The sequence below is a fragment of the Miniopterus schreibersii genome, assembly GCF_964146895.1.
Source record: "Miniopterus schreibersii genome assembly, chromosome: 16".
In the NCBI taxonomy this organism is placed as follows: Eukaryota; Metazoa; Chordata; class Mammalia; order Chiroptera; family Miniopteridae; genus Miniopterus; species Miniopterus schreibersii.
This window is the reverse complement of record NC_138116.1, coordinates 24,501,620-24,525,102: the sequence shown is the minus strand read 5'-3', so window position 1 is coordinate 24,525,102 and position 23,483 is coordinate 24,501,620. Positions and strand designations below refer to the sequence as shown.

General features: G+C 44.1%; 1 protein-coding gene across 3 annotated transcripts in view; it reads left to right on the top strand.

The window, feature by feature from the left end:
* The window catches only part of EFTUD2 (elongation factor Tu GTP binding domain containing 2), a 28,378-nt gene extending 4,964 nt beyond the window's left edge, over positions 1-23,414 (top strand). For all 3 annotated transcript variants that reach the window (XM_081116058.1, XM_081116059.1, XM_081116057.1), the window contains exons 3-28: positions 419-584; positions 1,134-1,212; positions 2,590-2,665; positions 3,144-3,209; positions 3,973-4,008; positions 5,027-5,117; positions 6,248-6,330; positions 8,609-8,775; positions 10,558-10,682; positions 12,168-12,231; positions 12,608-12,698; positions 13,849-13,984; positions 15,167-15,294; positions 16,024-16,217; positions 17,161-17,272; positions 17,688-17,828; positions 18,456-18,557; positions 19,525-19,607; positions 20,066-20,152; positions 20,404-20,530; positions 20,729-20,816; positions 21,426-21,544; positions 21,632-21,726; positions 22,197-22,350; positions 22,530-22,637; positions 22,958-23,414. In XM_081116058.1, the coding sequence (XP_080972184.1) occupies positions 419-584; positions 1,134-1,212; positions 2,590-2,665; positions 3,144-3,209; positions 3,973-4,008; positions 5,027-5,117; positions 6,248-6,330; positions 8,609-8,775; positions 10,558-10,682; positions 12,168-12,231; positions 12,608-12,698; positions 13,849-13,984; positions 15,167-15,294; positions 16,024-16,217; positions 17,161-17,272; positions 17,688-17,828; positions 18,456-18,557; positions 19,525-19,607; positions 20,066-20,152; positions 20,404-20,530; positions 20,729-20,816; positions 21,426-21,544; positions 21,632-21,726; positions 22,197-22,350; positions 22,530-22,637; positions 22,958-23,053 (2,814 nt within the window). In that variant the 3' untranslated portion in view covers positions 23,054-23,414. The remainder of the gene's footprint in view (positions 1-418; positions 585-1,133; positions 1,213-2,589; positions 2,666-3,143; positions 3,210-3,972; positions 4,009-5,026; positions 5,118-6,247; positions 6,331-8,608; positions 8,776-10,557; positions 10,683-12,167; positions 12,232-12,607; positions 12,699-13,848; positions 13,985-15,166; positions 15,295-16,023; positions 16,218-17,160; positions 17,273-17,687; positions 17,829-18,455; positions 18,558-19,524; positions 19,608-20,065; positions 20,153-20,403; positions 20,531-20,728; positions 20,817-21,425; positions 21,545-21,631; positions 21,727-22,196; positions 22,351-22,529; positions 22,638-22,957) is intronic.
* Positions 23,415-23,483: the final 69 nt, after the last annotated feature.

Sequence of the window (23,483 nt, the reverse complement as noted above, 5' to 3'; positions counted from 1 at the left end):
TAGTGAGCAGGGGCCCAGAGATTGTGTGTTAAGAGGAAGTGATTTCTCCTCCTGATTTCTGAAGCACAGCTGCTGGAGGATGGCTGTGGGTGTGAAGCAGAGGGGGAGGGGCCAGACTATAGAAGGCCTTGAATGGCGAACCAGGAATAAGGGGTGACATGATCAAAGGAAGACGCTGGCACTGTTCCTTTAGTGAAGGGAGTGTTGACAGGCCTGCAGAAGTTCATCACAATGAAAGGACGCAGGGATGTAGATTTGGGCCAGTGCTTGAATGTGGGGCGGGGAGAGAATGAGGGGAGCTGGATGACCAGATGAACACTGAAGCTGTCATGCATGGGAAGTCATTGCTCTTAACTCATGTAATGTCAGTTATTGAGCAGGAAAAGTGTGTGCCTCTTACAGCCTCTCTTTCTTTTAGATGGATGACGACGAAGATGACGATGATGTAGGCGATCATGATGAAGATCACCCTGGGATGGAGGTGGTGCTGCATGAGGACAAAAAGTACTACCCCACAGCTGAAGAGGTGTATGGTCCTGAGGTGGAGACCATAGTTCAGGAGGAAGACACCCAGCCTCTGACAGGCAAGTCAGGAGGCACTGGGTTGTGTACGGTGACAGTAAAACTAGAACTCTTCATTTCACAGCATTCAGCAATCTTGAGAGTTCTGGATTGAGATTCCGTTAACCCTGTTTTAATATTCAGTAAAACTCATAGCTTTTTCCTAAGGAAATAAGAGTTACTTATTTATCTAATATCTATTTAGGTGCTTGAAGACTCCCATCCAAATAATCTCAACTCCTTTAACCAGTCCTCATGATGCTTATTTTCTAAGTAGTTGCATTTTATAAATGCAAGGAGAGTTTTTGAAGTGACATTGACCTCAACCTATATCCGGTCCCTCTCCCTTTCTCCCACAAAATGAAGTTCAGGCTCAGTCCAAAATTCAACATCCTTTACTGTTTGTGTGAAACAGCATTCTCAGAACTTTCTCAACATCTGAGTGATTCTTGAGAATAACATAAATTGATATCACATATCAGACATTCTGAAAGCTCAGCCTAATGGGATAGAGCTCTGTATTTTTATGTTTTCTGCCTACCTGCACATCACTACTTTTTTTTTTTCTCTAGAACCCATTATTAAACCAGTGAAAACCAAGAAATTTACTCTGATGGAGCAGACGTTACCTGTCACAGTGTATGAAATGGAGTAAGTTATAAATAAGGTCTCTCAGCCTCTCTTCATGAATAGTGTAGGTTCGTTTTTTTCATGGGGATGTAGGAGGTGGTTTGTGTTTGAAATAGCCAGTGAATTGCAAAAGCAAAATCTCTCCCTACAATTTGTCAAGATTTCCTTTCAGTTTATCTGGTTTCTGGGATATTTAGTTTCATTCTTAACTTTTCTCTTGGCTGTCATTCATATCTCAGCTGTTTTCTCTTCTTCCAAATTTTTAGTTTGGTATTGAAAGCCAGCCTTTCAGACAGTGAGTACTAAGTAGTATAATTGTCATTGGGCTACCAGAGCCTATTTTGACTCAGCAAAATTGCTAAATATTTTGGAAACATGATTCTATTTTGAAAAGGAGGGTACAAGTAGGTAGATACACAGGTGGGGCAAAAGTAGGTTTATAGTTGTGAGGACACGAAACAGTTTATTTATATTTTGTTATTATTATTTACTGATTATTGTATTATTTTCTATGCGAACAACTATAAACCTACTTTTGTCGAACCCTGTATGTATAGAATAATTTAGACTCTTCAGTCTATTTTTGAAAATATTTAAGTTGATGAAATGCACTGGTATGGCCCTCATATATTAAAGTGCTTGTGACTCAATATTCGATAATGAAACCTTTTTTAACCATGTTGTCATCTCATATGTCCAAGAGTGTGGTCCCTTATCAAATGTTCAGTTCACCTACCATCATTTAGGCATTTTTGAAGCAATTTTTCAGTTATCTTCAGAACTCACTTCATGTTCCTTTCTGTTCTCAATGGTGATGTTTTAAAATCTCCTGTCTTTGAAAGCAGACTTGATATTTTTGAAGAGCCAGTCATGTGAAGGCTACTTACCGTGAGTAATGTGGGTGCTAAGCAAGAAAAACAGTGCTGATTTTGGTAAAGATGAAAGTTCTCTGCTCAGCATTGTTAATGAGATGGCATTTTTTTATTAACTAGCTCTGATGACAGTTTCAAAAGAAAAGCTCCCAAAGTTATTTTAAGTCCCCTTAGCATCAAAGGAATAAACGATAGCATTTAGCCTGACGATTTTGAAAGGGACAGTACTTGTGTATGTGTGTTAGTTCTGGTATTCGTTTTTGTTTTGTTTTTTCCTTTTTAAATCTCATTATTATACTGTTGAAATCCTCATGACATTTCATGGACTGCGTCACCCTCATGGAGAAGTCTATTCCATTCCCAAAGCCAGAACTGTATAGATGTAGAAATTCCCATCTGCCTCTAAGCACTCTCTTGTTGGTCTGAAAGTTGATCCTGAACAACTAAAAATACCTAAGACACTTTTGCACCCCTTCCCATTTGAAAACTTCCAAATTTCCTTTTCTCTTTTCCTTCTTCCTTTCAGTTTCCTGGCAGATCTGATGGATAACTCGGAGCTCATCAGAAATGTGACCCTTTGCGGCCATCTCCATCATGGCAAGGTGAGAGAGCTTTTAGCTACTTGGAAGAGGGTTTCTCTTCATTCCTGCTCATTTTTTCAGCCCTCAGAGTCACAGGTTGGGATTTGAGCCCACAAGGCTGGAAATCCTGACTCTGGGGGCCTCCATGCTTATTGCAAAAGCTCTAAAATTCTAGCTTTTCCTAAGCAGCATGTGGAGCCTGTTAGTAAGCCACTTGCATGCCTGAGCCCTGTGTCTACAGCTGGACAGAAAAGGGAAAATTGAGCCTTACTCTGATTTTATACAAGCATCCCTGGGGATGCTTGTCCAAGAAAGATTGCATCTTTCATTTGAAAATAATCCTGTGGCTTCAGTGTTAATTTTTTGCTGTCCCATAATCCTCCTTGTTTTCTTCCCCCTCTCCTTATCCCTAAATGATGTGGTGTATTGGGAGCTGGGGGAAGGATAAAATAGATTTTCCTCTGTGGTTGGCAGGTCTTAACATTCTCTTTCCTTTCAGACTTGTTTTGTAGATTGTTTAATAGAGCAGACTCACCCGGAAATCAGAAAGCGCTATGACCAAGATGTAAGTAGAAATTCTGTTGAGGATTTAGGGTGAAGCATTCAGAATATACAGAGTGTGTCTCTCTCCTTCCCCTTCCTTTAGCCTTCCCACTCATTGTAAATAATGACACCTACAAAGTGCTCTTTATGATTGTAATCTCTATTAATTGCTTTAAAGAAAATAATTACAACTTTCTCGGAAGCATAAAGAATATTAATCTGCAGTAGTTTTGGATGATCTATTCTGCACTTGGGATCCCATCTCTGTTCTGATATATCCTGACTTTTATAGCCTGTTCTTTCCTGTCATAATATTAAAAGCTTCTTCTGTAAATCTAATACAATTGCACTTTGTTGTTTGTGTGATACATTTACATGCCTGTGAATGAAGCCAATTGTGGCTGCAAGTCTCAGTGCAATAAGTTATTCAGTCTCTGCCCGATTGACTGTTTTGACATATGGGGGTTCCATGAAAGCTGAATATGTTTCCTTTACCAATCAAAGAATTTGGTGATTTGGTGCATTTGATATAATTTAGCTCTCCAGCCCTACCTGGTCTTCAGTGGCCACCCCCACCCTCCCAAAACACACACATTGAGGAACAGTTTCCATCTGTGAAGGCTCTGGTCTCATTGTCTGGAATTTCTGTAGGGACACCCTGCTCTTTTCAGCCTATCCTCCTGAGGTAGAAACCTTGAGTTGGGAGGTGGTGAGGGAAAGTGATTGATGATTTGTGTGGGAGAGGAATCTGAATTCATTTGGTAACAACAGTTTATTTTTTTCAGCTGTGCTACACTGACATCCTCTTCACAGAGCAAGAGGTAAGTGTGCCTTGGGAAATCCAACTGTTGCCCACACCAGACCCAGCAAGAGCTTTATAGGGAGTATAGGGAGCCTTTATGATAACACTTTGGTCCATACCGCAACCCTTCTCTCACTCCCGCCACTTTATCTCCCTGCTTCTACCAGTCATCCCATGATCTGTAACTTGAAAGAGCTGGGTAGGCAAGCTGTAGGGTAAAGGGGGGGAACCCTTCTGTCCTTGACTGGGTTTAATGTGGCCTAATGGGGCAAATACTAAGAGGTGATGTGTACATTTATGTTATAAGTTATGCAGAAGCACAACTTGATGCTTTAAATGACATCATGCTTAAAATCTGTAAGATGACTTCCATATGATGATGCCTTTTTAGGAGTAGCTTCTCTCTTTTATTCTTTTATATAAAGCTTTTTTATTATTTTTAGAGACAGAGAAACATCAATCGGCTGCCTCCTGCATGCCCCTTACCAGGGATCTAGCCCACAACCCAGGCATGTGCCCTGACCAGGAATCCAACTGGTGACTTCTTGGTCCATGGATTGATGCTCAACCACTGAGCCACACTAGCCGGGCACTGCTGTTGTTTCTTAATATATTTATTTGACTAGAGTTTAATAATTACTCCCTGTTAAAGCTGTTATTATTTTTTTTTATCCTAAAATGCCCCCAGATTGTTTCTTTTTACTTACCTGAAGCTTGGCTATTGTTTTTGTTTCCAGTGCATGAGGAGAAGACTTTTAGGGCCCTGGATTCTCCATTAAGGTTTAATATTGCTTTGCTTGCTTGCTCATTTTTAGTTTTACTTTTTTTGTGTGTTTGAAGAAAACCCCTCCAAAAATGCTGTTTAACATTAAGATACTTCATCTTCAAGGTCATTCTGGTTGGATGCTTAGATACAAATCATATCCACTACAAAGAGAGAAGTCAATGTAATTTATTAGCAACTGGCAAGCCAAGAGCAGAATGAACCCGTCTTGCATAGGAAGGAACCTTGAACACTCTCATTTTGTGACTTTCAGAGAGGTGTTGGCATCAAAAGCACTCCTGTGACAGTGGTTTTGCCAGATACCAAAGGAAAATCTTACCTCTTCAATATCATGGACACGCCAGGTAGGACATTCTTTGGCCCTATCTCCTTTGTTTCTTACTAGTTAATTAGCAAGCTCTGTCCTCCAGGCCTTTCATTTTGTTCCTCTCTTTACTCTTCTCTAGGATATTTAAATTTTAGGGAATCTCATTCATTTATTCACTTGGGCCTGTGTCAGGCCCCATGCTAGACACTATGGTAACAAAGATAAGTCAGGCATGGTTCCCTGCCTCAGGCACTCCCAATCTTTTGAAGGAGACTATGGGAGAAGCACACCAACTGCTTGCTGGTGGACACACAGGTTACCATGGGAGCAGCATGCCTTGCCCTATAGCTGACTTTTTATCTTTTGGCAAAGACCAAGTGTGGCAGATTTTTAAGTAGGAAAATTTGAATCTTTACAGATTGGCCTTCCTTGCCCAATACCCTCATACCTGTCAGCCCTGCCCCCCACCAGCATCTTGCCAGATGCTGTCTCCCATGTTCCAGGTCCTCCTTTGCCTTTTCTCCTGCCTCCAAATTATCTTCTGTCCCACAGAACTCTGCTTACTGCTGATTAGACTAAGCTGGTATGTGAATGTGAATATGTTATACCCTCCTAGGTCAAACACTTCCTTCTTTTTGTTTTTTTGTTTGTTTGGGGTTTTGTTTTGTTTTGTTTTGTTTTAAATCCTCACCCCCGGAGTGAGGATATTTTTTCCATTGATTTTTGAGAGTAGATGGAAGGGGAGAGGGTATTTTAGAGAGAGAGAGAAAAACATCGATGTGACACAGACACACCAATTGGTTGCCTCCCACACATGCCCTGACTGGGGGGCGGATCAGACCTGCAACCCAGTTATGTGCCCTTGACTGGGAATCGAACCCTTGACCCTCCGGTGCACAGGCCGATACTCTAGCCACTGAGCCACACCGGCCAGGGCCACTTCCTTCTTTTTGTTTGGGGATCTCTTGTATAAAAGTTTAATCCAAGGATGTGACTCTAATGGTGGAATTTTATATACTGCAGGGAGCTGTGGGGAGAAGGGAAAGGGATACTGGGACTTCACATGCTTTATAGTACCCCTCAGACCACCTACTAGTTACTGTGCCTTATCCTGCCACCGTACAAGTGGCAGCTTAGTTGGTGACTTAGTTGGTATTTGCTTTACAGGACATGTGAATTTTTCTGATGAGGTCACGGCTGGCTTGCGCATCTCAGATGGAGTGGTCCTTTTCATCGATGCTGCCGAGGGTGTGAGTCTGGGCCCCTCCTCCCCATTAGGTTTGCCCCACACAGTACCCAGAGCACTGAGCAAGATGGGAGCCAGAGAACATGAGAGTCTGTGGGATTAGGGCTCACATTTGCTCTAAAACTAAGGCAACAAATGAAGGTCAAAGTTAGTTCTCAATGTGAGTTCCTCACCCCCTGCCCAGTGAAGCTCAAAATGATTGATAAGACCCATTGCCATTCAGAAAACACAAAGATAAAATGACAAATAAAAGGGAAGGTGGAGAGTATATTTGTATAAGTGGATTTTAAATATTAATGAGTTTTCTAATCTCAAGAGAGATTGGAGGCCCAGCGTGTCTTATATTTATTTCTTTTTTTTAAATTTCTCTTTATTGATTTCAGAGAGAGGAAGGGAGGGAGAGAAAGAGTTAAAACATCAATGATGGGAGTCATTGACTGGCTGCCTCCTGCAGGTCCCCCATCGGGGATCGAGCCTGCAACCCAGGCTTGTGTCCTGACCGGGAATTGAACCAAGGTCTCCTGGATCCTAGGTCGATGCTCAGCTGCTGAGCCATGCGGGACAGCTGTCTGTCTTTTATATTTCTAAATTGAAAGATGAGGTAATTTGGCTAACCTCATTCATGTTGTCATTAGTGAGATAGCTAGCAGAGGGACCCAGAATTGCCTTTTTAAAATTGACTTTGTTTTGGAATAATTTCAGACTTACTGAAAAGTTGCAGGTACAAAGAACTCACCCTCATTTGCTTTGTCATTCTTTCTGTACATGTACACACATACTCACACACGTGTGTATGTTCTTCCCTTGAACCATTTGAAAGTAAAATATTTCAGAATGTATTTCCTAAGAACAAAGACATTCACTTACATAACCATAGTACAGTTACCAAAATCAGGGACTTTAACATTGATACACTGTTATTATATAGATCTTTTTCTACAGAACTTAGTCTCACTAGCTGTCCCAATAATGTCGTTTATAGTATTTTTTCCTAATCCAGGACGCTGCATAGCATTTAGTCTTCATGTATCTTTAATTTCTTTTAATTGGTTGGAACTGTTCTCTTATCTTTCTTGGTATTTTATGACATTGGCATATAGCATATATACCGTTTATTTTGTAGACTGTCTATTTGGGTTTGTCTAATGTTTCCTCGTGATTATGTTTAGGTTATTTTTAGCAGGAATACTACATAAGTATAGCTGTGTTCTTATTACTCCATCTTCTCAGGAGGTCCATGATGTCAGCTTATCCCATTGGTGATGTTAACATTGATCACTAGTTAAGGCAGGTCTGTCAGCTTTCTTCGGTGTAAAGTTACCATTTCCCCCTGTGTAATAATTTGTGGGGGATATCTTGAGTCTGTTATATATTCTATTCCTTATCCAACTTTACCTACAATTTTTATCATCTATTGATCATTCCTAGCTTGTTTCTATAATAGTTGCAAGTGGTGATCTTCTAACTCTTACTATTCCTTCTGTATTTATTGGTTGGAATTCTTTTGTAAGGAAAAGCCTTCCCTTCTCCCCCATTTGCTTATTTATTATTAGTATGGATACATGGATTTTTATTTTATTCTGTGGGTTATAATCTATTTCTGTCCTTATATATTTTGATACTCTATCCTAGACTTGGCTAGTGAGAGATCCTTTGGGCTGTCTCCTTTATCCTTTTGGCGTGTCCCATCTTTTTTTTTTTTCTCCTTTTAATACTTCCTGCTTTTAGGCACAAAAAGATGGTCTAGACTCATCTTGTACTTTCCCTGTCCCAGTCCTGGAATCAGCCATTTCTGCAAGGAACTCTGGCTTCTTATAGTGGAGACTGGTATTTAGAAACAGATCATTGCTACTGGGGTGCATTGCATCTTGGTCCTTTCACTGAGCACAGATCATATACATCCATGCATATCTGTAACTATTTTTACTCATGTATATTAAAAAATCATTAGCACAACAAAAGAAAGAAGAAAAAAGAATTAGTTTATCCTAATTCTGGCAACTGCATTTTAGCACCATAGGTTCTTCCTAATTCTTCTGTTTCTTCTCTAGCTCTGAGAAACCTGGCTCCCAACATCATCAGTGTATTTATTCATTTCTCAGTCCTGCTGGTACCTTCTTAAAGTTCATCAATCTGCCTTTGGCAAGATACCATCTGTTTCCACCCAACAGTCTATTTCCTCAGGTCCTCTTTTCCTCATGCTTCATATTTTAAAATAGTACCCTCTTGAGTTTGCTCTGGACTTTTCTGCTCTCTTTGCCCTGACCACCTTTGTCTCTCAGGTGATGCTGAACACAGAGCGGCTGATCAAGCACGCAGTGCAAGAGAGGCTGGCAGTCACTGTGTGCATCAACAAGATCGACAGGCTCATCCTGGAGCTGAAGCTGCCTCCCACTGATGCTTATTACAAGCTGCGCCACATTGTAGATGAGGTCAACGGATTAATAAGGTATATGGACCCTGGCAGTGTCCTCAGGGACTCTGGCTTTTATAAAGCTTAACCTTGAACTTTGGGGGCAACTCTGATTTCTTGGCATGTGTTGATGAGCTTGTTGGGCAGGCCTAGAGGCTCATTCCATGGCTCTACAGGGACTGACTCCACAGCCTGGCTTCCTTCATTTTCTGTCTCAATCAGTTGTGCACACGTCTTCACACATCTTCAATTTAGTATTGTGGTCAACCCCTTGAACTCTAGAATCAGTCTCCTCTTCACCTCATACCAACTGTGTAAAGTTGGGCAAATTACTTAAGCTTGTAGAGCCTCAGTTTCTGCTTCTGTAAGAGGTAGATAATAATATTTGCCTAATGAGATGTCACAAGAAATTAAATAGATATCTGATGTAACATACTTAGCACAGTGCTTAGCAGTAACTGATCACTGAATAATGCTAGCTGTTATTATATTATTAGCATTCAATAAATGAGGGAACTGTTGGCTGTTGTTTCTGGATATAGCTGCTTTACCAGATAGGTTTACAAGGGATTCATTAATAAGTATGAGTGGTGATTGGGGGACTTTAGAATATAGTATCAAGGTGGCTTTGAAGAATAGGTTAAATATGTCTTAAAGACAGTTTCATCTGTAGGCTGAAGAGTGTACTGGATGACTTCTTGAGGCCCCTCAAAGGGCATGGGAATAGACCGTTTGACTGAGAGAACATCTCTCCAGTTGAGGACTGAGGACTGTACCTACGTGGCCAGAGACAGATTTACGTTCATCAGCTTCTCTGGTTGCAGCACTGATTATCAACAGGGATATCTTCTTCCTGTCTCTGGAAGAGCTGAAAATGACTAGAGCCCAATGTAATATCAGGAATTTAAAATATGAAGTGATAAACTTCTTCAAAAAGGGAGATGGGGTGGGATAGGGCTAAATCCCGATCTACCAAAATAGGAAGTCATGATGTCTCAGCCTCTAAATAAGAAATAGCAATATAAACATATTGTCTAGAAATATGGAGGTAAATACTCTAAAAGCAGCTTTAAAAGAATTGAAAGCAGTTGCCTCTGGGGAGCATAACTTGGGAGTCGGGTAGAGTGAGGTAGGGAACTGCTCTTTATAAGCCAATACTTTTATTTCTAAATTAAGAAATTCCATAAAACATTGTGTAGTAAGGTTAGGGTTGTGGGTTTGATCCCTGTGTACAACTGATTTTGTTACAAATATTAGTGAACTTGTGATGCTGTTGCTTCTACATGGCTTTTAAGACACAAAGTTTTAACACAAAATTGTAAAGCAAGCCAAACAAACAGAAGAAAGAAGAAAGAGGAGCATGGTGGGAGCAACATTACTTTTTCTTTTATTTATTTATTCATTCATTCATTCATTCATTCAAGCAATCATTTATACTGGTGTTTATGTCTATTTGTGTTTGTAAGATTGAGATTTCTCCAGAATGTATATCTCTGCAATCACATCAGATTCATTTCCTGTGTTCTAAGACCTTTGTCTCTGTCCTCCAAGTTTTCCCTTGTCTGCCAGTGTAGTTAACTCCTCCAAGATCATGCAGAGTGTTCCCAGCTCTAGGAAGTCAGCTTGTTACTGGGAGTTAGGGAACAACTCCATCATGTCACTTTCTTGGACCAGGCTGTTGGCAGAGCTGACAGTACAGTATTATGTAAGCCCCATTGGAGGGCAAGGGCTGGAGAGAGGCTGTGATACTGAATCCCTGCCCTTTACCCTTGGCAGTGTGTCAGCCTGGCTGTGCGCTCATGACTGTCTCTGTTTCAGCATGTATTCCACCGATGAGAACCTAATCCTGTCCCCACTCCTGGGCAACGTCTGCTTCTCCAGCTCCCAGTACAGCATCTGCTTCACATTGGGCTCCTTTGCCAAGATCTACGCTGACACGTTTGGTAAGCTCTGGCTGGCAGTCTCTCTCACCAGCTTCTCCAGAGTCATGTGTGCCTTTCCTGCTGAATGGTTTAGAAATTGGCTTCATGCCAGAGTCCCTGTTTCGGGGAGCATTTTATCAACTGTTATTCTCACATTTGGGGCTCTTTTTGGCCCCTAGGCCCTTTCTTCAGGACGAGTGGTTTCTAAACAATGGAACAATAAGGGTGACTAGGAAGGAAGAATGAAGAAAGAGCTCATTTAGGAATAAGGCTCTCTCCTAGAGTTAGACAGATTTTGTCTAAAGGGAATCAGCCATGCTCACAAAACCCCTTCAGCTCTTCCTTGGAAATGGACTCTCCCTCAGTAGTAGTGTTCTAGCTGTCTTTCCAGCCATGTCTAGCAGGTAAAAACTTTGTAGGCCTACTTAACTCATGTTGGATGTCCAGTCAGCACAAACGAGCCTCCAGTGGATGCCCAGTTGAATGATTTTATGGGTCTCTGGAGCCTCGACACCAGAACCCTAAGACCAGCTTCCCATCTCAAGAGGCTCCTGCGTTCCTCTCCACCTCTGTTGCCTCCCCAGTTCCTTCAGATTCCAATGGGAGCCATGCCCTGAGTGTCGTGTGTCAAATACTGTACTTCATTAGAAGGGCATTATCATCCTGGGTTTTAATTCTCACCCAAGGATATGTTTCTGTTGGATTTTAGAGAGAGGAAGGGAGAGAGAGAAACATCGGTCGGTTGTGCGCTGTATAGATGTACTATCACTTACCACTTTTCTCATCATTAAACATATATTTTTGTTGTTTCCAGATGATTCTTTAAAAAAAAAAATAGATGGACGATGAGTGCATTCATCTGAACAGGATTCCAGTTTATGTGTTTCTCAGTGTTTTCTTGTATCAGCATGTAAAGCAAAATCCAAGACCTTTTTTTTTTTAACATGTTTTTATTGATTTCAGAGAGAGAAGGGGAGAGGGAGAGAGATAGAAACATTGATGAGAGAGAAACATCTATCAGCTGCCTCCCGTACACCCCCTACTGAGGTTCTAGCCCGCAACCTGGACATGTGTCCTGACCAGGAGTCAAACTGGTGCATGGTCAGTGCTCAAACAACTGAGCCACAGTGGCCAGGGCTAGGTCCATCATTTCTGGAAGATGGGGTTTAGGTGCAGACAAAGGGTTGCATATAGGCTGCAGTTGAGCCTGTTCCATCAAAGGCAGAATAAAAACTGTACCCTTGTCTGTAGCTCAGTCCCATGCTTGCTGGAGATGGAATGCTACCTGGGGGCTCATTTTGGCTCCAGCATAGCCTTGTCAACTTTGGGCCAGTCTTGTCCTTTGTGCGTCTGTGTCCTTGTCTGCCTGCCTGGGTAGAAGGAAATGTCTGGACCTCGGAAAGAAAGGTGCAAGAATTTCTCAGCTACAAACTATTGTGGCACCTGAAAGAGAATTTTGAACAATAGTTTGCTAAGTAGATTATAATTGTATGGCTTCTCTTATAGGTGACATTAATTACCAGGAATTTGCTAAAAGACTCTGGGGTGACATCTACTTCAACCCCAAGACGTAAGTAGGATGTGGGAAGTGACGCTAAAGGGGTGATCCATTTTCCCAGTAAGTGAGGGCAGTCATAAGAAAGTTCTGAAGATTAAAACCTACTTTTTTCTTAGACATGAGCTACCATGTTTCCTCCTCTAAGTGAGCTGGTTTCATGAGCTCTAACAGGGTGAGCAGTTGTTTCTCTTTAGGTTTTTACAGTTTAGTGCAGGCATCCATGAAAGTAATAACTGTATGCCGTCTCAGGAGTCTGGAAATTTATGCTCACACACACACATTTCTTCCCCTTGGCCCTGTTCAGATTCAGAACTTAGGAAATACACCCTGGAGGTCAGTAACACTGCCTTCTTTCTCTTGGATCACCCGTAACTCTTTTTCTCTTTAGGCGAAAGTTCACCAAAAAGGCCCCAACCAGCAGCTCCCAGAGGAGCTTCGTGGAGTTTATCTTGGAGCCCCTGTATAAGATCCTTGCTCAGGTAAGTGTGTTGGGCCACCTGGTTTAGATCTGCCCTTCTAAGTACTGTTGGATTTAAAGGGGGAATGTATGAAAGAAAGAAAAGGCACAACCAAAACAAATTTTGTGCAAAGATTTTGACTGCTCAAAAGAATGTGACACTTGAGAACTTATCAGTTCAGTTGTGGAATTTAAATTACAGCTGTAATTGTGAAAGTCCTCCAGTTTTTAATATATTTGTTTGTTATGGCATTATTTATAACAGTAGAGAACATTTTTTTTAAAACCTGGAAATCAGTTAAATGTTCATTAGTGAGTGGTAGCATGAGCTTTGTTCTAGGCACACAGGTATGCGATGTTTGCCAGATTGCATAAGATGCATCAGACAGTGGTAAGGATGGAGTTAAACATATGGGATGCTCCAAAGAAAAGAGGATAATGTTGCATTTATATGAATTTGTACTCCCTAAAAGGCAGAACTAAAAGTAATAATGTACAAGAATTTTCATACAGACTTCTCCTGAGACATTTATAAAATATGCAAGTGTTGAATAAGTACTGTGTACAGTGAACACACGCATATATACAAAATGTGTGGGGCCATTCCAACTTTAAAATAGTAAAACATAGCAACAAGACAAAATAACATGATTGAAATTTATTAGTGCTAAAAAATACTATCTTGTGTCAAACTGTAATGGATTAATAAAAGAAATTTATAGAATCTGTCTTGGCAGAGACCTGGAGTCTGCTGAGGATGATTTAGCTTGGCCCTGTCTTGACAGAGGATGGACTGCTAGGTGACCTTTTTTGGTTCCTTCCAGTACAGCGATCCTCTAAATCCAGTCTCTAAAATAGGGAAGGGTAAGGATTGCCAGAGTAATGCTGCTTTTTAGACACCAGGGGGCAGCACTGATAGCAATCCATCTAAGAGTGCCCGGTTTATTGGCTGGTGTGGGCCTTTAACCAAGCCTGCTTCACCCAGGGTTGGTTTGAAGGGTAGGTACCAAAGGTTTCCTTGAAACTAAATTGTTCTTGCCGAAAGCTCTCCCTGTAGACAAGAATCTAGTACAGCGACCCTTCAGATTGCCCATTGGCCTTTCCTTGGCCTCCTCTGTAGCACCACAGTGGGGCTATCACTACAACTGATATGGTGTCTGGTACTGTCACAGGTTGTGGGTGATGTGGACACCAGCCTCCCGAGAACGCTGGATGAGCTTGGCATCCACCTGACCAAGGAGGAGCTGAAGTTGAACATCCGTCCCCTTCTCAGGCTGGTCTGCAAAAAGTTCTTTGGCGAATTCACAGGTAATAAAGAGCTCATGGCCTCCTTAACATCACCATCATTACGTCCTGCCACGTGTCGTGGAGAACTTTTCCCTAACCCACAGTAGTGGTCAGAGATCTGAGGCTCTTTCAAATAAACTACAGGTCTGGATACAGAGCACTTGGGTTTTTCCTAGCTGCTTTCCTTAGTGGATGGTACCAAGAATTCTGTGCTGGGAAACAAAAGCAGTTAAATTTCCCTACCAGGAGGAACATGTGAGTAAAGGAAATGGGAGCGCAGATCCGAGGTTCTGGCATTTTTGCCAGGAGACAGTCAAGAAGGTGGACTAGTAGGTGATGTGAAATAGTGGGAAAAGCACCAGGCTAGGATTTGGGAGACAGACTGTAGATTCAAATTTCTCTTTCCCCTGAGCTTGTCTCTCCCATATTTTAGTTACACGGAAGGCAGGTGATACAGAAGAACAGGCCTTGGACTGCTCTGGGCCTTGCTCTTCCACAGGGTGACCATAGGCCAGTCATAGAGTTCTTCTATGACTCTAATTTCTCATCTGTAAAATAAAGGAGAGTAAAACGCGATGGCAAAGGACCCCCTCAGCAATTTCTTGATTCTGAGTCTAGTGGGATATTGGTGTCTGAGTCTGCGCTGTACATAATTTTAGTAGTTCACTCTGGGCTGGCCATCAGTATGACATGGGAGACACCACTAAAAGTAGACATGCCTACCCCAGGGTGGTAACGGACGTTCTCTTTCGCATGGCTTATTGACTGTTAGAAAAACAAGATAACTTAGTGAACAGAAACCTATGTGATGTTTGCCAAAGGGGAAAAGTCAATTCAAGGATTGTTCAAAGTAGATCTTGGAAGGAGAGATGGGATACTTACTCAGTTTCATGTAAGTGCTCGTAGGTTCTTATATTTAATAAAAGGTCGTGGATTGATACAGATAACTGAAAGTTTTTGTCAGCTGAGTTCCAAGGAACCACTGAGACCTGCTTCTTGTTCTTCCTGGCATTAGTGTGACTGCAGCCTTTTAGCAGCATACTCCCAGGAAATAGGGTATCACTTCCCCTTAGAATCATATTGTCACAGCTTTCAGAGCAGAAAGTCCTCTCCCTTTTAGGTTTCTGACCATCATGAGCTGATAAGTCACTGCTCACATCCCCCTATGAGGGTGTAAAATAATGGCTTTCTCTTCCTCTGCAGGCTTTGTGGACATGTGTGTGCAGCATATCCCTTCTCCAAAGGTGGGCGCCAAGCCCAAGATTGAGCACACCTACACCGGTGGTGTGGACTCCGACCTCGGCGAGGCCATGAGCGACTGTGACCCTGACGTAAGGGAATGTGGCTCCCCGGTTCTCTGATTTCTTCCCTCCTGTGCGAGGATACTGTTTTCTGGTCACAGAAGTAATGCCTTTTTCCCCTCCCCATGAGCACAGTCAAACTTCCTGAATTCAAAGCCTGATGTTACTGCTACTAGTGGTATGATCTTGGGAACATTATTCAGTCTTTGAGCCTCAGGGTTTTGGTCTGTGCAATGAGTTAATAATATGTGTGTGGTCATTATGAGACTTAAATAAGATTAAGAAAATGTTATGTCACCCACTAGGTAGTAAAGATTCAATGAATGGTTGCTAATCTGGTCAATCCTGGCTCTTCAAAAACTCTTTCCCGGCCATTCTTTTGGCAATCTAGTTTCTCAGCATAAACATACAGCCGATTGAAGTTTGTGAGTTACATCTTCAGAGGAAATTTGGGGCAAGTTAGTCTCATAATCTTGCAAGTTAACAGTGCCAATCTACCATCCTAACCCTGCTTTTCCTCCCTATTGCCCTCATCCCAGAAAAAAAGGAAAAGTGGATTTTTTTTGCTATGCCTTTGACATTTATTAATAAGTAGGGGGAAGAGCATGGTTGGAATTTTCCCAGGAGATTGTCACATTTTCTCTACATCTGGGCTGCCTCCTCATAGCACTCATGTCATTGCTATGAGGAGAGGTGGAGACAGTGGTACTTACCGAGAGAGTATGTGTGGTTGAGGCTGCACTCTGTCCCCTCCTCCAGGGTCCCCTGATGTGCCACACTACCAAGATGTATAGCACAGATGACGGAGTTCAGTTTCATGCCTTTGGCCGGGTGCTAAGTGGCACCATCCATGCTGGGCAGCCTGTGAAGGTGCTGGGAGAGAACTACACCCTGGAGGATGAGGAAGACTCTCAGATATGCACCGTGGGCCGCCTTTGGATCTCTGTGGCCAGGTACCTCTAACCAAAGCCCCTAGGGGCCTGCCTTGTCCTCTACACTGGAACTGCCCCAAACAGCTGGAAGGAGGTGGTCCTCCCTGGAAACATAGTTGCTGCCTGGCTCCCCCCAATAGGGGCTAAGATGACTCTCCCTCAGCAGATCTATTGACTTTTAGTTCTTGCTACCCAGTGTTGCTAGGGCCAAAGGCAGCCGCTGTTGGGATAATGCCAAGAGCCTTGCCTTTGCGTTTGGATGGCTTATATGAACTTTTGTAGCAGCATTTCTGTTTTTACTCATCTTAATCCCCTCTTCCTCTTCTGTGTTCCTTAAGTCACAACCGTTGTGTTTCTTCCCAAAAGAAATTGTTTCCCAACCTCCACTGACTATTCTTTGACCAAGAGAGAAGACTTTGCTGGATCCCTTGTAGCATCCCCATCTGCAGAATCAAATTTAGCTTGGGCCTCTGGGCTGCTTATCAGTTCCTAAGTGTAGCACCTCATCTGGGAAGCAGAACTGGGCAATCCTATTCCTAGTGTGGCTGCTGCACCTCGTCGAAGCCCCTTTTGCCTCCTCCAAATCCAGCCCATTCGCTAGAAGGCAGAAGAAAATAGAAGAACTAGGACAGCTGCAGTATGTTCTGCGGTGCTTTTGGCATCTCCTTACATCCTGTGCCTTTGAGAGCAGCTTGCTTATCACCAACATCCAACTGGAATATAGTTTTCCTGTCTTGTCCTCTTTTAATCCCTTGCAGTTTCTTTTTATGGCACTTACCAGTTTGTAATGACGTATATGTGTGGTTATATGATTGTTTATTGCATCCCTCCCCTGCTAGAATCTATCTGTTTGGCTGGCCCCTGCTCCTGGCTCAGGGCCTGGCACGCAACAGGCACTGAGTACATTTTTATGGAATGAAGACTCTGCCCAGGTGTCATTGCTGCTTATTGGATGTTGCTTCAGGTACCACATTGAAGTGAACCGAGTTCCTGCTGGCAACTGGGTTCTGATTGAAGGTGTTGATCAACCAATTGTGAAGACAGCAACCATAACTGAACCTCGAGGCAATGAGGAGGTAAAATTTCTGAAGAGGTGGCTGAACTGGCTTAAGCTAGAGGGTCACAGGACCCACGGCACACGTGAGCAATAAGCAGCAGAACTGGTAGGGAATTAACCCAGAGTCACTGCTACTTCCTGGTTCCAGTCCTCAGCCCAGGCTCAGCCTTCTAGATCTGACCCTGCTGCAGTCTCCCTGTACTCTGCTCAGGTGCTAGAAATTAGGAGGAATGCCTTTTATTCTTTCCCTTCTCTCTTTGTTCTGCCAAAATACATGGGAATAAATCCCCCTTCAGTTTGCCTCCAAGCAGCCCCGTGGCTCCTGGTTGGAGAAGAGTCTGCCCCTAAGTAGGTCCTCAGTTTCTCTCTTAGCTCCACACCGTCTGTGCCTACTCAGGCCAGGTGTTCTCACTCCTCTGCATTTTGGATCGCAGGCTCAGATTTTTCGGCCCTTGAAGTTCAACACCACGTCTGTTATCAAGATTGCTGTGGAGCCAGTCAATCCCTCAGAGCTGCCCAAGATGCTGGACGGTCTACGCAAGGTCAACAAGAGCTATCCATCCCTCACCACCAAGGTAGGCTCAGGGCCTGCAGCAGCTGCCAAGCCCTACTTGCCCCAGCTAAGTGGTCTGTGCTGCCTGCTGCTTCGTGTCCATCAGGTATCTGATCTGCTTTCAACAGTTTGTGTCAGGACTTAATCCCTGTCACTGTCATTTAAAGGCAGGGTGAGACCCATTTGGGGGAGCTCACGTGTGTGCACGCACACAGCTTTCACAAGTGTCTAGGTAGAAAAGATATGTTCTCTGTACAGTATACTTTGAATTTATTTTCCAGAAAAATTGAGAGGGAAAAGTGAGTCACTCTGACCCTTCTACACTCTTGAGCCTGCCAACATACCTTTCTGAGTAGTTTGCCAGGGCTAAAAGGTCAGCTTATGTCCACAGACATAGGGCATGGTTTTCCCTAGATGTCTAAGATGGCAGTAAAATTAGTGACCTTATCACACCCAGTAGCACTGTGCTGAGTGACCCAGGTGTCTTGAGGACTTTTCTTGAAGAGGCCAGGACCGATGGTGAGCAGTGGTTGTTTATGAAAGTGGATTCAGATACCTCCTCCTGGGGTCCATTCTTGATTCTGTTTCTATCTACTGTTGCTGGCACAAGAGAGTCCAGGCTGTGACCACCAGGGCTGTTGTGTTTCAGGTGGAAGAGTCTGGCGAGCATGTGATTCTGGGGACTGGGGAGCTCTACCTGGACTGTGTGATGCATGATTTGCGTAAGATGTACTCGGAGATAGACATCAAGGTAAAGCAGCGGCCCCTTTCTTTCTTGAGTGCCTGCCTGACCAGGGGGCTTGGTTCATAGCTCCAGACTGATTTCTCAAGCAGCTAAACCCTAGATTCCCCTGGAAGGCCCAAGGGAAGAGGGGTGCCCTACTAGAGGAGATCTGTTTCAGAAAACCATGATCTGTTGCTCCCTAAATGGGATGGTATTTGAGATCTGGTTTTCCCCCTTTTACAGGTTTATTCTCAGTGTCGGACATTTAAAGTCAAGTCTCCCAAGCCAGAGTTATTCTTGGTCATTTGTTTAAAAAAAAAAAAAAAAAAAAAGCAACTTATCTGTGGTGATTAAGGCTCAGAGTGGATTGTTCCAAGGAGGGAATGGGGCCTGGCTCTCCTGGATTCATTGTCAAGTCTTAGCCCCTCAATTAAATTGCCCATTTCATGGCTTCAGTCTCCCATTTGAGAGACACATTTTCTCCAAGGCCCTAGGGTGGTGGGAATGAGTACCCTCAAGTACCCCTCTTAGACTCTTCTACTGATGTGCCCAGGACTGGTGCTATAGAAGATACTGGATTTCCTGGGTACAGGAACATCAGGGAAGAGTTATGCTACCCAAAAGTCACAGTTTGAGAACAGAATGGGTACTCCCCAGTCAGTCTCTAGTACCAGCTCTGACAGACCTGCAGGAGTGATTCAGTGAATGGTGGTGGGATGGCTACATGGATGTCAAAGGATACGTTGAGGGATTGTAATTTAGATCGAATTTGATCCCAGATACTCTTCGCTTCAGAACATAAATACTGTGCTACACTAAGTTTTGTCAGGCTTCTCAGTGATAGTGACTTTTAGCCTTCTATTTGTCACTGATGCTGATTAAGGTGGGGGCTTCTCACAGAGGTAGTGTCAAGGGGCCCTCGGAATTCCCTTTGGCAGGAGGTGGTTCTTCCAACAAAATGAGACCTGGCCTAATAATTTATTTTGTTTCCCAGGTGGCTGACCCCGTTGTTACCTTTTGTGAGACCGTGGTAGAAACATCCTCCCTCAAGTGTTTTGCTGAAACACCCAATAAGAAGTAAGCTGGAGGCATAGTGTCCCTTGGACTGACATGCTCCCCTCCCCACCAACTCCACCACAATCACAAACACTGTGGAAATAGAGACCCTGAATTCTTGGGATGGGGGTGCTTAGGATACTTGAGTTTTAGCTCAGGCCCCTGATCCATTATGCCTTTAGACATGATCCTGTGAAATCCTTTGCCATAAGACTTTCTATTCCAGGATGACTTGCAGTTGTCACTTCTCCTTTCTTTATAATATGACCATCTTAAAGTATTTCCTCAAACCTTACTTTTAGGAAGAGTGGTAGATGCTAATGAAAGAAGACAGAAGATGAGCTCTTTTGGCTCTACTCTGCTCCTGTGGTTTTCACTGATGTCATTGCCTTAGCTGTTCCTTTGTCCCCCTTTTCTTAGGAATGGCCCTTCTGCTAGTCCTGCTCACCCACCTCATTACTCATTTCCTTTCTAACTAGGAACAAGATCACCATGATTGCTGAGCCTCTTGAAAAGGGCCTTGCTGAAGACATTGAAAATGAGGTGGTCCAGATCACATGGAACAGGCGAGAACACAGCTCTGATTCCAGGGCTAAAGGGGAGATGGGTCAGGGTGCCATAGCTTACCTGCTGGGTCTCTAATACCACACATCCTTCTGGGAAGTAATTTTTTTCTACCACTTTGCTATTGTCTTGGACTATAGCACTTTGTGGGCAGTGGGGTGACTTGACTGTCTCCAGAAAGGCAGGATCCGTGGCCCCAGGAGCCAACAATCACAGAGCTGGCTGAGCCCTCCATTGTCTCCTCCTTCCCCAGGAAGAAGCTGGGAGAGTTCTTCCAAACCAAGTACGATTGGGATCTGCTGGCTGCCCGTTCCATCTGGGCTTTTGGCCCTGATGCCACTGGCCCCAACATCCTTGTGGATGATACCCTGCCCTCTGAGGTACAGGAGAACTGATGGGAGCCATGTGGCAGTCTGTTAGCTCAAGTGGAAGAAACTACAAAATGTTCTTTTTTTCCTGAAAGTATTTTGTGTCTTCTGGTGAAAGAATATCCTCTTATAAGTGTACCTACCTTCTCCTCCCTCTAAACTCTGGCTATTGCCAGGGTCACTACTAAAGAGCCCTTATGTTCTGTGCAGGTGGACAAGGCTCTTCTTGGCTCAGTGAAGGACAGCATTGTTCAAGGTTTCCAGTGGGGAACGAGGGAGGGACCTCTCTGTGATGAATGTAAGTCTACCAGTTTCTTGCCTGCCATACCTTAGTCCTCTAGGGTCCTTGCACCTGGGTGTAGAAGGTGTGGTAGGCTCATCTTTGGGACCTGGCAGGAGAAGCAGCAGGGCCATCCAGTGTCCTGAACCACCTTCCTGCCTCTCTGCCACCCTATCCTTTGCTAACACTTAGTACGTCCTGGAAATAAAGTCATTTCCAGATTGACATTCGTTCCTCATTCCTGAGAAGGAATATATTTGAGCAGATGTTTCAAGAGGAAGATGGGATTAGAGTGGTTTATAGACCAGGATTGGACTTAATAGGAACAAATATGCAATTCCTAGAATTTATTCTATACCCAAAAATAACTAGATGTCTGCAAAAGAAGCACGTAAACTTCTAGAGAAGCTTTATGATACCTGAAACAAGCACTACAAATGTGTGCTTAAATGTTTGCTACAGGCCTTGCATATTCTATCAGAACACCCATCTGTAGGGCAATTTTGTACCTTATCTTCTTTGGCCACAAGATAGCTGCAGAGCTATAAGAAGCTCCTTGCTGCTCTGGCTGTGGACCCTTAATTGGCACCAGAACCACTCCTTAATTAGCTGTCATTTCCTTTTCAGTGATTCGAAACGTCAAGTTTAAGATTCTAGATGCAGTGGTTGCCCAGGAGCCCCTGCACCGAGGCGGGGGCCAAATCATCCCCACAGCCAGGAGAGTTGTCTATTCTGCCTTCCTCATGGTAAGTGAGTGGGGCTCTGCTGCTCCAGGGCATTAAGTCCTCAGCCTTCCCCAAGCTAAGGATCCCTTTCTTGTTCCTCTGTTGCAGGCCACTCCTCGCCTGATGGAACCTTACTACTTTGTAGAGGTGCAGGCCCCTGCAGATTGTGTCTCTGCTGTTTATACTGTCCTGGCCAGGCGCAGGTGAGCAGCCCCAGGCCTGTTTTAGGGAGAGCACAGAGAGGAAGAGCAAAGCAGGAAGTCAGTTGGCTACCATGGAGGGATCGGCCTCCCCACCCTCTCCACTCCTGAAACCTAATGAGCTGAGTTTTCAGAAGGAAGTAGAAACGGGAATGAGGCAATCCCCCGCTTTCCTGCAGATTAAAATTTGAGGTTCCTTATTGGGCACCCCTTCTCAGAGCTCATGGGGAAAGTACTGCAGTGTGTCGGTGGTGGGACTGTCTATAAAACCTTGTCCATCAATGTTCTCACTCTGGCCTAGAGGTTGCTGCCCCTCTGACCTCCACAGGGAATTACACTGAGAGCCCCAGCCTTTTCTGTCTCCTGTAGTGCATTCACAGTTACTTTTTCTTTGACAGTAATTCTGTTTTGGGGTGTATTTGGGGGCAGATTGCTTCTCTGCTTTTGACCCAGCCTTTGTTGTTCTGTCTCAGGGGGCATGTGACTCAGGACGCACCCATTCCAGGCTCCCCTCTTTACACCATCAAAGCTTTCATCCCGGCTATCGACTCTTTCGGCTTTGAGACTGATCTGCGGACTCACACCCAGGGGCAGGCCTTTTCCTTGTCTGTCTTTCACCATTGGCAGGTGAGAAAATGGTGCATGCTGGCCAACTTGGCCTCCCACCTGTACAAGGCCAATCCCTTCTGACCTGTTCCCCTTCCAAGTCCTGACTGAGATTTTCCAACCTCTTTGAAAAGAGTCCTGCTTCCAGGCCCAAATGCACTGGAGGTCTGCCTGGATCCTCTGAAACCCCTTTTCTTTAGATTGTTCCTGGTGATCCTCTGGATAAGAGCATTGTCATCCGCCCCTTGGAGCCACAGCCAGCTCCTCACCTGGCCCGGGAATTCATGATCAAAACCCGTCGTCGGAAGGTGTGTGTCCCCTCAGACCTATGACTACCCCTCAACCAGCAGGGGTTTTAGCAGGAGTCCATTTCTTCCTTTTGGACCCTTCTCCCAAAGACTAAGCAGTTTACTTACAATGTAAAGAGATGCAATCTCTACAGGCCCTAGGCAGCTAGACCTGCTCTCCAGGGACAGTTCCCTAAAGGCAGGGATCCTCAAACAGCCTGGTTGACATTCCACCACCCCACCACCCCCAGCCTCGCACTAAACCACAGGTCTCAGATAGCCCCCAGCTCATTCAAACACCACACAGGACTCATTCTTGCATTTGCCCCCACCCTCTGCAGGGCCTGAGTGAAGACGTGAGCATCAGCAAGTTCTTCGATGATCCTATGTTGCTGGAGCTCGCCAAGCAGGATGTTGTGCTCAATTACCCCATGTGAATGCCAGGACCCCTAGCAGCTCCTGCTCCCTGCAGGGGGCTGCATCCTGGACTAGAAGCTGGGACCTGGTGTGATTTGGACTCCATGTTGTCAGAGTGTCTGGGAGCTGCTGTGGCCGTCTGGAGCAACCCAAGAGCCTCCAATGCAGAGCCCAGTGAGGGAGGCACATTTGGCCTCCTGGTTCCTTCTGTGGCCTCTGCCTGGCTCCATTCCCAGGGAACAGAGAGGAACTTGGGCTCAGGGAAGAAGGGGATAAAAGTGTTTAACCCCAGGGGACCCTGTCCTCAGAATTTACATGGAATTTTTTTGTACAAGTTTGACCTTAGACATGGTTTATAAGTGAACAGAACATTCTAACCTCTGCCTTTCTCTGTTTCTTTCATCCACACCCTTTCCTCCAGCACAGTCTAGTCCTGGCACTTGGGTTCTA